The 13,840-nt window shown below is 41.3% G+C and overlaps 1 protein-coding gene across 5 annotated transcripts in view; it reads left to right on the top strand.

Moving 5' to 3' along the window:
* RNF32 (ring finger protein 32) overlaps positions 1-13,840 on the top strand; it is a 134,519-nt gene that overhangs the window by 103,014 nt on the left and 17,665 nt on the right. For 3 of the 5 annotated variants that reach the window (XM_085873994.1, XM_085873992.1, XM_085873993.1), the window contains exons 3-6: positions 3,441-3,583; positions 7,923-7,955; positions 12,444-12,568; positions 12,856-12,964. In XM_085873994.1, coding sequence (XP_085730120.1) covers positions 3,441-3,583; positions 7,923-7,955; positions 12,444-12,568; positions 12,856-12,964 — 410 coding nt within the window. Of the gene's footprint in view, positions 1-3,440; positions 3,584-7,922; positions 7,956-12,443; positions 12,569-12,855; positions 12,965-13,840 lie in introns of those variants that run through there. The other 2 variants (XM_085873991.1, XR_015056255.1) reach the window with 2 other exon arrangements.

Here is a 13,840-nt window from a genome sequence, read left to right as displayed (position 1 = left end):
AGGTCCAAGTGGTCAAAAGCTCAAAAGGGTCAAGGCTGTCTCATCTGTCTGAAGGAAGTAAGGGGTCTAAAGGGACTTAAAGGGGTGTAAATGTTTAAAGGGTGAGGGGATCTAGAGGTGTCTGAAGTGTTGAAAGGGTCTTAAAGGTAAAATGGGCCTGAACATTGCAAATCTCAGGCCAGATTAGATCTGTGACTTGCTACAGGTGCCAAGTAAACCTGTACTAACCTGTTTCATAGTCACGTTGTGGGCAACTAAACCATCTCCCTCAACAGGTTTCCTCGTGAGTAGGGCGTATGGTTATTGACACCCAGCAGAATTAAAAACAAAACCTGTCAAAGGGCGGAGGAGCTACTTGTGAACCAAAGGCCATCCATGTCTGGTGCCCAACTGTGTCTGTGGACATCCTCCTGCAGTTGGGCTCCTTTTTCGAGGAGGGTGGTTGCAAGATTTGCACTCCAGCCACTGTAAAACACTTTATTCCGCAAAACCCATAAACACAAAGAAAATTGAAAACCCACTTTGTGGAAGTACTTCCTATGCTGCTGCCCTTTGCAGGGGTGGTACTCCTGCCTCACATATAGCTCGACTTCACGCTGTGGAAACCAAGGCTTTTGGGATCATTGGTATCTACGGCGATGAAGCTGAGTCTTTTTTAAATCCTCGTGGAGGATCTCTAAGTCTTACTCACTTTGTTGTTCTTGTGGACTTTTTTGTTTCACAGCCTACAGTTTTCATCGAAACTTCCTGAAACTTGGCGTATATATGTAAAAATACCCTGCACAGACAGTAACGATCTCCGATTTTGAAAATTCCTCCAAGAAAAAAAGTTATGACGTCAAAATATCTCCGCTAATGGAAATCGCCGAAAAAATTATCTCCGAAACTAGGCAGGCTTTTTGAATTCTGTTTGCGGGAATCGAACAGGGCATTAGCATAGATGAATTACCGCACATATGATACATCACTATGATGTAATATTAATTTTTATGACGTCATTCCTATTTTTGACATTTTTTGTTTCACAACCCAGAGTTTTCATTGGATCTTCGTGAAACTTGTCATGTATATGCAGAAAGCCCATGCACAGGCAGGAACCATCTCCGATTTTGGAAATTATTCCGAGAAAAAAAAGTTAATGTAATAATATCGCCGCTAATGGAAATCGCCTATACCATTATCTCCGAAACTAGGCAAGCTGTTTGAATTTTGTTTGCGGGAATCAAGCCGGGCATTAGCACAGATTATAATTTATCGCAAACCTGATACATCACAATGACGTCATATTCGTTTTTATGACGTCATCATTAAGAGGACGAGGATCTTAGCTCATTCGAGCTTGTTTCCCTCACTCTCTCACCGCAGGCAGGTCGGTGGTCTTTTTGTCTTCTAACATCTCCTCTTCTCTGGCCTTGCCCCCTCCTGCTTTGTCTGAGCTCTGTCCCCTCTATATTTCTGCAGTGCTCTCAAAGTCTGCCAGAAACCCCCTTCAGGTGAAATTACCAAAATCAAGAATCACTGCTCACCTTCACTCTTTCATTCCTCTTTTTTTCCACTTCTGGAACAAACTCCCACACTTTCTTCAATCCCACTCTTCCCTCCAGGTCTTCAAAACAGCTGTTCACCACCATCTCTTATCTTCCCCCATCCAAAACCATGATCTTCTCTACTCCCGTTAATCCACCCCAAACACACCTCCTTCAAATTCCCTGCTTTCCTTCCTGAGAGTCCCTGTAATGTCCATCTTGTTTACCCTGTGTACCCCACCCCATACCTCTGTCTTCCACGGATCTCATAATGTCTCTGTTCCCCACTGTTTTGTGCTTTTCTCTCCCACCCCTCTTATCTCCTGCTCCCCTTGTTATATGTTCTGTGTGTTATCTCTTATACGAGGCTTGACATTGTATACAAAAAAAAATTGATCTCTCTTACTCTCCGCAAAATCTTCTTTCTCTCTTTGCTGATGATACCACCTTCTGACGTGACAACCCTCATCATTCAGATAGACAGGCAGCATCCTCTTCCCTCTCTCCAGACTTTGATATAATCACAAGCTGGTCAAACACTTGGACTATGTCTTTCAATCCTGAGAAATCTCACATTCTCACACTCTCTCTGTCTCTCTCAGAAAGGACTGTCTGGCAAACCCTCCCGTCTACTTTATTAACAATCCTGCTGAATAATTTCAATCACTCAAACTTTTTGGTCTCATTATCAACAATGATATTTTATGGACAAACATTTCTGTGTTTGCCTCCAAAACCAGTCGTTGACTGGGCATTCTCCTTCATGCAAAGTAATTATTTGGCATACCTGAACTCCTATCCACCTTCAAGGTCTTCAACTGCATTTTGATGAAGGATTGCACTCCCCTGCCTGTCACCTTGTTCAGTTTGACACCGTGGAAACCTAGGCCTTCAAAATCATTGGAATCTCCTGCAATTAAGTTGAATCTATGGGCCTATCTCTTTCACATTTCAGACAGGTTGGTGGTCTCTCTATTATTTACTGCCTCCTTTCTGGTCTTGTTCCATCTGCTTCTTTCCATGCTTTGGCCTTCCAGGATTATACAGGGTGCATGTGGTCCACCAACAACCCTCTTCTGGTGAAACTCCCAAAATTCAGAATCACTGCTCACTCACCTCCACTCATTCATTCCTCTTTTTCCCCACCTTTGGAACCAACTTCCACATTCTCTTCAATTCCACTATTCCTTCCAGGTCTTAAAGACAGCTGTTCACCACCATCTTAGTTCATCGCCCATCCAAAACCATGATCTTTTCCACCCATGTTAACCCTCCCCAAGCCCACTTCTTTCCAATTTTCCAATCTTTCCTTCCTGAGAGTTTGCTTCTGTATCCACCTTGTCCACCCCATGCATCCTCCCCTACCCCTCAATCATCCCCATATCCCTTATTTCTCCAAGTCTCTGTCTATTCTGTTCCTCAACCCTGCTGTTGGTGTGTTTTCCCCCTCTCGTTCTGGTGTTCTTTTTGCTCTGTTGCGTCCTGATCTGTTACATGTTCTCACTCTCCACGAGCTTCGACTTTGTCTACAAATAATAATAATAATAAATTATTTGTTTATTCTTGTTATGATCCAAGCAGCACACCAAGATATAATTATTGAGCGTTTCTCAGAGCAGCAGGAAAGGTCAAAGTTCATTATATACAGTATTGGTATTTTATAAGTACTGCATTGCATTTTAAACATGTTAGAGGAGTCTCACGGATATTATTTATTTGTTTTTGGAAAGAAAGTCACAGGTTGTTTTTTTGTTTGGTTGTTTGTTTAGATCGATATTTCCAAAATATGTTTTTCTGTTTCCAAATATTAGGATACAAATGTTGAATTTAGATTATGATTGATGTTAAGGTCAAATGCAGTGAGACAAAGTGTTGCAGGATTTCTTTCTCTAAGCATCTTACCTGTCCGTGCAGCCCAACGGTTGCACCTCATTCCAGCAGCTCCCCCACCCTTGTCTGATGATGAATGGCATCTGGTGAAAGAACGCTCAGCACATCGAAGAGACTTCCAACGACCCTGCGCCATCTGCAAGGAGGAGCTCGGAATTCGCAGCCAGGTAAATGCAATTCCAGTTTTGCTCGACAGAAAGACAGATTGTGGAAATGGTTTAAAATTCAAGCTAACCCCTTTCAAGCCAAATACTTGTAATAAGAGTTAGAGTGTTAATGACCCAGAAAGGACTACATTCTGCTTTGTCGTATGGTTTACACTCGATCAATGCTCCGAGGCAATTTGGTCACAATCATGGTCTGAGAGCTTTCCTCACAATTATGTGACTGTGGGATCCATCCCAGGTGAGATGCTTGGCTTCTCCGACGTACCTTAATGCCCCTGTTCTTCAACTAGCAGATGGTTATTTCACTGAGATGCAATGATCAATTTCCTCTGTCGGTTGCATCATCATTACTGAGATGCTGTAACTATGTAGCTTGTGAAGTACCCCTGTGGATTAGAGCAGGAAGAAGGATTTTGACAATCGTACCAATCCACCATGGGCCTGCTATTTTCAAATGGCACTTTTCACGTCCATCAGCAAAAGGCATTAACATCCTTCTGAAAAATAGCCGGATTAATGTTCCATTGAGACAGCCGGCTTAATGTTATTCTGAAAGATGGCATTATCACTGACACAAAGCCCTTTCTGTGAAGCACAAGAGTGACCGTTTGAAATCACCCACAAACGAGATCGCTCAAAGGTGAGAAAGCTGCTTTGAACTATTCCACCATCCTCTTCCCTTTTCATGATCCTTGACAATGTAGAAACAAAAAACTGGACCTGAAGCTCCTTTATTTTTTCTTTCTCCACGCCCACAGCTGTATGTAACAAACGAGTGCATCTCTTATCTACATGTGGACATGAACATCTCTGCTACTGGATACGATTTCAAAGATTGACAAAGGCTGCATAAGTGCATAATATACAAAAATAAACTTAAGCGATCATCAAATATTAGGTGTCCAAAAATGACCAAAACATTTTATTACGATTTTTTTAAAACATTGAATTAAACAAAAGATCTGAGATATGTGTGTATAACGTATATATGTCTTATATCTATAATAATAAATTACAATGTGAGTCAGTCAATCAGTGGGTGTGCGGTTTAAAAACATATTTATTTATTTAATTATTTTTTGTGTGCTCATGTTTCTTTTTGTGTGCATAATAGAATTGTTAGAAACAGTTGTGTATGAAAAAAACGGTGTGTGTGTGTGTGTGTGTGTGTGTGTGTGTGTGTGTGTGTGTGTGTGTGTGTGTGTGTGTGTGTGTGTGTGTGTGTGTGTGTGTGTGTGTGTGTGTGTGTCCTCCATAACTCCAGAACCATGAAACGTAACAGCTGAAACTTTGCAAGCATAGTAAGGGAACTCCAATGGAGTGCATGAGTGAAAATTGGGTGTATGGGTTAATTAAAACATCTCTTTTGAAGATAATTAACGGCCTTATTTAATTATATCTGTATCATATGCATCATTGGACACCTCACTCTCCCTCGATGGGGTCTTAATTCACCATTTTGTTTTGGCCTGCTCAACAATGCCTTGACTTGGAACAAGCCAAAAGATTTCTTAACAATAACTTTTTTTAAACTTTCCTCACTCATATCATTGAATGCCTGATCATTATACCTTTGAATCGATGAATACATTGCAATGCTTATAAATACTCGGAGATGCCAGCATCCGTGGCTTTATTTCATTTCCACACATACCATAACCTCGATCATCTCGAAAACTAAGCCAAATTACAAAAGTTAAACTCCAGAATTGAACTTAGCAGCAGTTCCGACTGCTAACAAAATGTTCATTTGTCCAATTCGGATGTAGTTTTACATTTTGGGCGTCTCCGGGAGGTGTATGTTTAATATGATTGATCGGTGATCGCTAATCACATGCCAAGCCAGTGGTTCCTTATCAACCATTTAATTGGATTGCTTCCTTGAATGTTCAAGCCACTTGGCGAGCACTCTACAATATTCGCACTGTCACTGAATACTGTATATTCATCGACTTGAACAAAGTTCAGGGGCCACTCACCTGCATTGGCCCTGCATTGTCCTGTGGCACATCGGGCAGTGGCTGGCTCACTGAAAATGTGCAATTTTATTTTACACCAAGTTTCCCATTTTTGTATGATCTTCTTTCATTATATGACCCACTACTTCGACATAGATATATACATTCATACATTAAATGCTTCGTTTTTTAAATGTCTTCAACCGTTTCATTGCACTGTTTGGTTAAGCCACTTGGTGAGTGCTCTTCAAGATTCAATGGCGATACCAGGGTTAGGAAGGCAAAATAAATTAGATGATTACAATGAGTAAAAAATGTTTTCAGTGGTTAGAAAGTAATGAATCGCCACATCACAATAGGATAACCGAGAGGTACGCACGCTCACTCAAAGCTGTCGAGCCTGGGTTCAAATCCTGACCCTTATATAAACTGTCATCTTGGTGTTTCATAGGCAGGATGATTCATCAGTATGTGTGCCGTCTCTCAGATGGACATTAAACTGGGCATCACATCTGCCGGAATCCCCCCTCTCCTTTCCCCCTCCCCCCCTTCCGCAGTCTCCCTCCCATCACCCTCCCCACTCTCTCTCTCCCTCACCCATCTGTCTCTCTCACCCCTATCCCACCCCTCACTCTCTCCCAACTCTATCCCTCTCTCTCCCAACCCTCTCTCTCCCACCCTCTCCCTCTCTCTGACCCCTCCCCTCTCCCTTCCTTTCCTCTCTTTATCCCTCTCCCTCCCTTTCCTCTCTTTATCCCTCTCTCTCCCTTACCCCTAGCTCCTACCCTGCTTCTCCACCCCCCCCTCTGTTAAGGGGACTGTAAAGGGCTGATGGTTTAGTTTTGAATTTAAAACTGTTTCCCCATAGGGTAGCTGTACGAATCAGATATGGAATGAGCCAACTGGACCGGTGCAAATGTCATTGCATGTTGTCAGCATGCATACAGGCATGCCTTTGCCAGGTAGATAGTATGGGTTTTAAATGTTCGCACCCGTTTTTATATAGAACCCGGTGGTTAAAAAGAAAACGGTGCTGTTTGGGCGTGTTTTATCACCCTGCCCTTCCCCTACCCTCACGCCACCTTCCCTACCACTTACATTATCTTTCCCACCCCTCCCCTCATGCTACCTTCCCCTCTCCTTGTGCTGCCTTCCTTCCCTTCCCCTCACACCACCTTCCCTTCCCTCATGCTTACCTATCCCCCTCTCGAGCACCCATGGACATTTTCTGGCAGTCTCTGTGTGCTGTGTTAATGTGCTGTTTTAATGTACCCCATTTCGATCAAGCCTGCAATACCCAACCCTCCCCCCCCCCTTTCTCCACAAATTCCACGATGAAACGCAATAGGAGAACCCCTCCCCTCACGCTTACCTCCTGCCAAACCCCCTACCACTCCCCACTTCTCTCCCCCATCCTCCTCACTTTCACTTCCACTCCCCCTCCCAAAGTGTTTAATGATGTTTGGTGAGGCATCACTCTCCCCACCCCTCCCCTCTTTCTCACTCTGTCCTCACCCCTCCTAGCTCCCCACTTCCTCACCCTTCCTACCTCCCCTAACCTCCTCCCCCTCGCTCCCCGTTGCTCTCTCCTCCCTCCCCTCTCTTCCCCCACACTCCTCTCTTCCTCCCCCCTCCTCCCCTCCATCCTCTCTCCTCCCTCCACTCCATCCCCCCCCTCTCACTTCCCTCCATCCCTCCTCTCTGTACAGTAATGGCAGTTCATGGTATAAACAAGTTATCTGATTATTTGTTTCAGGATTTTTACAATAGAAGGATGTAAAAGGAACGTTACATGTAGACATAGGAAGAGGCCATTTATTCAACCATGCTTTGCCAACTTTCATCAAACAGAATGTATGCCAACTCTTCCAACATTGTAGGTGAGTGGTGGGCAGAGGGAAAGGCAAAGTAGATGGGGGTGAGGCAGGGGGAAGGGGAGGATGTATAGTCCCAGATATTCCACAGTTGGGAATAGCTCTGGACACATTTATGGAAAGGCTTGATTGAATACCATTCATCTGGGGATGAGGGTGGTGAGAACAAAATAAACTGCAATCCATGATGACATGCAAGCAACATGATGAACAGACAGCTAGCATGATGAAGGATGTGGTCCTGATCCTGAACGAATACAATACTAGTGCACTTTCTAATGCTGATGACAATGATTAACTCAGTTATTTTATGTGTAGTTACATGTGCCTCAACTTATCAGCTTCAATGGATCTAAACCCATAAAATATGGAGCCTACTAAATGGAAGAGGATACTGGTTTGTGATTTTTTTTAAATTGTCTGAGATGCATTTACAATGACTGCCATCAAAACACCTTATTTCTTGATGGTATCAAAGTCGTTCACGTCATTATCCTCTCTTGACAGGTGCTGCTCAGCTGCTCACACACTTTCCATAAGGTGAGTGGTTTCATCAATTGATCTAGAAAAACATACTGCTTTTATCTCAGACAGAAGATGAGTACAAGTATGACCCTAACTAAGTTCAAAGGACATGCTATGTAGGGTGTTCAAAAAGTTATACAAATGGGAAACTAAAAATAGTCCACAATATACCCAATATTTTTTTCTCCTCACTAATGATATATCGCCAGATATTGAAAAATAAAAACGTTAGCGTGTCTTGGACTATTATGAGTAACATGTTCTGACAACTTTTTCAATTCCCCTGGTATATTGATTTGTCCATTGTCTCCGAATCTCCTTATCCTATAATACAGTACATTTACACACACACACACACACACACACACACACACACACACACACACACACACACACACACACACACACACACACACACACACACACACACACACACACACACACAACATGTCTACCAACAACATACAAACTTTAGATGGGAATTATCACAGAAATGATATACCATCACTGAACACAAGAAGGAGGCCGAGAGGCAGAACAGAAGGGATGCAAGAAAGGATGCTGCAGAAAAATAGACCACCTACTATTAACGAAGAACCAAATTATCCACAGAATGGATAGACTACAAAAAAGCTTTTCATCATGTCCCACATTCATGGATGATAAAATGCATGCAATTGTACAAGATGAACTCCAAAATAACCAAACTGATAGAGAAAGCAATTAAGCTTTCGCACTCCACATTGATATTACAGCATTCGGAAAGAAAGATCGACACACTCGGGGTGATGATAGATCGAGGGATCTTCCAGAGAGACAGCCTTTCACACTTCCTGTTTTGCCAAGCCCTGGACCCATGACCAACCTCATTAATGAGCAAGAACATGGATATATCCTGATATTAAATAAGAGAATGTCCAAAGAGACAAGAAAGGTGACACACCTACTTTGCATGGACTATTTAAAACTATTTGCACCAAATGACGAAAAATTGGCAGAACAACTCAAATTAGTGAAACAGTACTCTGATGACATTAAAATAGAATTTGGCCGAGATAAGTGTGCCAAGTGCACATTCATAAAAGTGGACCAAAAAAACAGACATCATGTAAGGAATGCATCGATTAATTTGCAGCAAGTAGCAGAATGTGAGAAATTTGTAGATAATAGTTGGTTACTGTTGTGGAGTGAGGTTGCCGAGCATATTCGTACAACTCTCAGGTGAGCAATAGCAAGGACGACAGATAGTTTTCATCACATCAGAAAAAGAAACCAGAACACCTCACAAGAGTGAGGCTAGTTTCATATCATCATTTGCGACTTAATTATGCATTGGACATCGCCAAGCGCATTTTTTTTTTTAAATAACAATTTAAAGAAAATTACCCCCGTGTGGGGGTGACGGTCATCTCTATAATGTTTTTTACTATCATAATTATCGATGAACCGTTGCCAAATATCTCCTAAAATGACAGACTAGATAGGTTTTGAAAATGGCGACTTTCACAAATTTCGTGACCGCGTCACCTTGACCCTGACCTCGAATCCGGGAAAAAATGTCGTTGGGTATCACTCATCGACCTCTACCCACATACCAAATTTCATCAAGATCGGAAGTAAAAAGTTTTCTTTGTACTGGGAGGTGTTTTTGACCATCTTCCAGATCACGTGACGATCAAATGGGACGGAAATTCAAAAATCTGTCTGGTTAGATACAAGATAATATTTTTTACTATCATAATCAATAAACAGTTGCCAAATATCTTGTAGAATGGCAGACTAGATAGGTTTTGAAAATGGCTTTTTATAACTTACGTGACCCCGTGACCTTGACCCTGACCTTGAACCCGGACAAAAGTTGTATCGTTGTGCAACACTCATCGACCTCTACCCACATACTAAGTTTCATCAAGATCGGAAAGAAAAATTGTTGATGGACGGACGGACATTTGGTCCAGCCTTATTAGGTCATCTCAGTAGAGATGACCTAAAAATGGGCCAAAAAGACCGTTTCTCAGCCCAAAGGGCCGGAATCGCACTATGGGCTCAGTTAATGCCTGGGGAATGATCTCTAAAATATACCTATCAAGATTGGTTCGGTTCCGTCCACTAATAACCGAGAAATAACAATTTGAATAAAATGGCCCGAAAGGGCCGTTTCTCCAGCCCAAAGGGCCATAATCTCACATTGGGCTCAGTTATTGCCCGCAGAGTGACCTCAAGAATATACCTGTCAAATTTGGTCCGGTTTCTTTTACGAATAACCGAGAAATAACAATTTAAAGAAAATGGACCAAAAGGGTTGTTTCTCGGCCCAAAGGGCCACAATCACACTTTGGGCTCAGTCAATGCCTGCACACATGTGTCTAGTATATGCCTCTCAATTTTCATTGAATTCTGTTCACGAATAATGGAGAAATAGACGTTCAAATGAACTGTACACAAGAAAAGAGAGAACGCGAGCGGTGCTTTGACCCTGTGGGGTGGAAGACCCCACGGGGTAAAAACAATATTTTGTATTTTCTTCCTTGGATCTTGTGTAGATAAATTAGTATGGTGTTCGCGCAGGCAAATTAGTATGGTGATGGGTTGAATGGCCTCCACCTGTGTTGGATTTCCTTGTATTTTTTTGTATCATAAACATTGACACAAATACAACAATACAGGAGCGAGACAACAAAGCATCATACAAATACCTCAAAGTAGAAGAGGGCCACCAAATATGTTACAAACAAATGCGCAAAACAATTATCAAAGAATACCTGTATATAATGAGGCTGATCCTGAAAACATGCCTTTCTCCAAGTAACAAAATCAAAACCATAAACCAACTTGCAATACCAGTACTGTATTCCATTACAGTTGCGGAATAACAAACTGGTCACAATCATAAATAAATAAACTGGAAATCAAAACAAGGAAATTCCTCACAATTTACAAAATGTTTTACAAAAATCAATGCATCCAGAGAATTACCTGCCGAGACGAGAATGAAGTAGCGGCCTGATGGAGCTCAATCAACCAAGTACACAGAATGAGTACTGTATTGGCTGAATATGTGAAAAGTGCAACAGACTGCCAAATCCAATTTGTAAGCAAACACGAAGACAACAAACCAGAGAAGATATCCATAACCCACTTAGCAAAAATTTTCAAAGACAGGTACGAATGGAAGATGTCACACAAGAAACCAAAACAACAATCAATACAGCCCCAACAATCGCAACAAACACAAAAGGAAAATATAAAACGAAATACCAACAGATATACACTGACAACTAGGGAAATGACTAAAGAGTAGGGAGGTATAAAAAAAGAGTTGGACAGATTGGGAGTAGACAAAGAAGGCTCTTTGGAATGGCTAAGAAGAGGTCAGCTCAATTGGGATGGAGAACAAATCATTATAAATGCCCAAGACCAAAGATGCCACACCAATGGCTTTAAGAAAATGGTGGGACAGAGTCAATCAGAGAAGTGTAGATTCTGCAAGGTAGAAACAGAAAGCATGAGTCACCTCCTATCAGGATGTAAAAAAAACCTCAAACCAAAACAGTTGTACACCCAAAGGCACAACAAGGTATGTAAAGTAATTCACTGGCACATCAAAATTCTCAATATCCCAGTTCCAGAAAACTCATGGAAATATGAACCAAAAGCAATCACTGAAAACAAGGAATGCTCATGTACGACTGAATGATCCCATCGGGAAGCATTGTAACCGCATATAGTACAGAGGTACAAAAAAGAAAAGAAGGCATTGCTAATTAAGGTGTCAGTACCCAGCGATTTTGACCTAAACAATGCAGAAGTCAAGAAAATGAAGAAATACTAAGATCTCAAAAATGAAGTGAAAAGATCCTGGAAGCTGAAGAACACCAAAATTGTACCAGTGGTTATTGGAGCAATGTGAATGATTACAACAAACTTTAAAGAAATTTTAAAAACCATCCCTGAGATTATGAATACAAACAAACTGCAGTTTGAAGCTGTGAGGAGTTGGGTGACGATCCTCAAAAGAGCCCTCGGAACAAAACTTTGAGAACAAGAAAACTTCTCAAATTGGTCCATGAATCATGATCCCTTACTGAAACGGAGGTGGATACTTTGAGACCTGCGAGGACTCCATTCCACCTTCTGAAACACGTATATGGAGATAACAATCAATGACACACATGTACACTTAATTGTATATCTATATGTACACAAATCCAAGCCTCATAGAGGAGCAAGATGCGATATATCTGGAAGCTCCAATCTCCAACGTGAATGTTAGATCACTTTAAAAATAAAATTCCATATTCTAGTCCATTTATACTTCCTTTATGTTTATTACTCTATATTTTCCAGATGTAAACATTGTGATAAGGTAAAATTTAGGACAAGTGCAAACACTGCGCAGAAGAGTCAGTGAGTAATAACTATTACTGTAATGGAATTATAATGGAATACATAATCGCAAATAATTCATAATCTCATGAGCTTAACATGGCCTTATATGTTCAGATATGCCTGCAGGCATTCGAGCACTTCTCTGGGAAGAAATGTTGCCCATTGTGCTGCCATGAAGAATACCAGGCACGAGTAGTGCATGAAGGAACTCATTGGTACAGAGCCAGGTGTGCAACCAGGTTAGCATGCATGCCATGCCTGAGATGCATCATGGGAAATCTGACATTATGCAGTGCTTTCGACAGCACCAGCAACCAGTACTTAGCAGAGCAATGTTACTATCACTCATTAATATTGTCAGATGTACTAAGTATATGTCAGAAAAAGCAAATTACTATCATTTTCTATAAAAAAATTAGTAATATGGTCTCATTATCATAAATTGAGTTGACATGGAGTTTTCACAGTAAGTGCACAATGTCGAATAAATTTTTAATTTTTCATTACCTGTACATACACATTCCAGAATTCAAGCATTGTGGAGAGGCTACTTATGTCGCAGGCAATACAAGCACAAGATTCTGGCTTTATTCCCAAAGGACATGAGTCTTCAAAGGAAGTTACATGAGGAGAAGGTGAACAATGGCAAGATATTGCACCACCTATAAAGAATATCCTATTTTTTTTTTTACAAATCAAAAGACAACTATGCAATTTACAGTGCTTTATGGTTGTATAAAGGACAATCACTGTGCTGGCATTGCTTGAAAGCTTTAAAAGACAAGTCTTGTTTTCAGAGTTGACCGATTTTAAGCAAACGCCGATGCAAAGGGTTACAACAATGGTATCTGGTATGAGTCTCCTGATTCAAAATATCTTTGAAAAGATAGGCTGAAAAGGGATCACAAAATTATATCTAAAAATGGAGTGATATGTCTCAAAGGTCATGAGTTTGAGTATTGTTTCAGGTCACTTGTGAAAGGGGTTGGTTGCGGCTAAAATAAGAGCAACGAATATGTAGTACCTCCAAGTGTTCATAAATCTTTGTAGGGTTTGGGGACATGGACTTGAGGAGCCAAGTAGCCTCTTCCTGCCTGCATTTCCATGTATTTCCTGCAAAAACAAACACTTATGTGAACTGTCATGCAACCACCCATATATTTAAGTGAGTACTGCTGTTTATACTTTTTCTGAACTATTATGTTGAAAGGAAGAAGTGCGATTTATAAAGGAAAACCTTTTCTCATTCATGATATTGTTGACGTTGGAGGGGGTACAAATTAGTTAGAATGTTACGTTAGCATGGTCCATGTGTTCATGTTGGTTAGAACATTTTTTTGTAACCAGGGACCCATTAAAGCAAGTTGTTCTGTTCTTATGTATGTCGTGAGGGGCAGTATAATTGACATTGGCATTATATAGGAAAGTATATACCGGGCGTAGTGGCATGCGCCTGTAATCCGGCTACTCTGAGGCTTGGGTAGGAGGATCGCTTGAGGACGGGTGCTCTG

The sequence above is a fragment of the Eptatretus burgeri genome, chromosome 3 (genome assembly GCF_056783735.1).
Source record: "Eptatretus burgeri isolate ZD-2024b chromosome 3, Ebu_testis_v1, whole genome shotgun sequence".
Classification (NCBI taxonomy): Eukaryota; Metazoa; Chordata; class Myxini; order Myxiniformes; family Myxinidae; genus Eptatretus; species Eptatretus burgeri.
The sequence above is the reverse complement of the archived record's forward strand: the minus strand, read 5'-3'. Positions and strand labels throughout refer to the sequence as shown.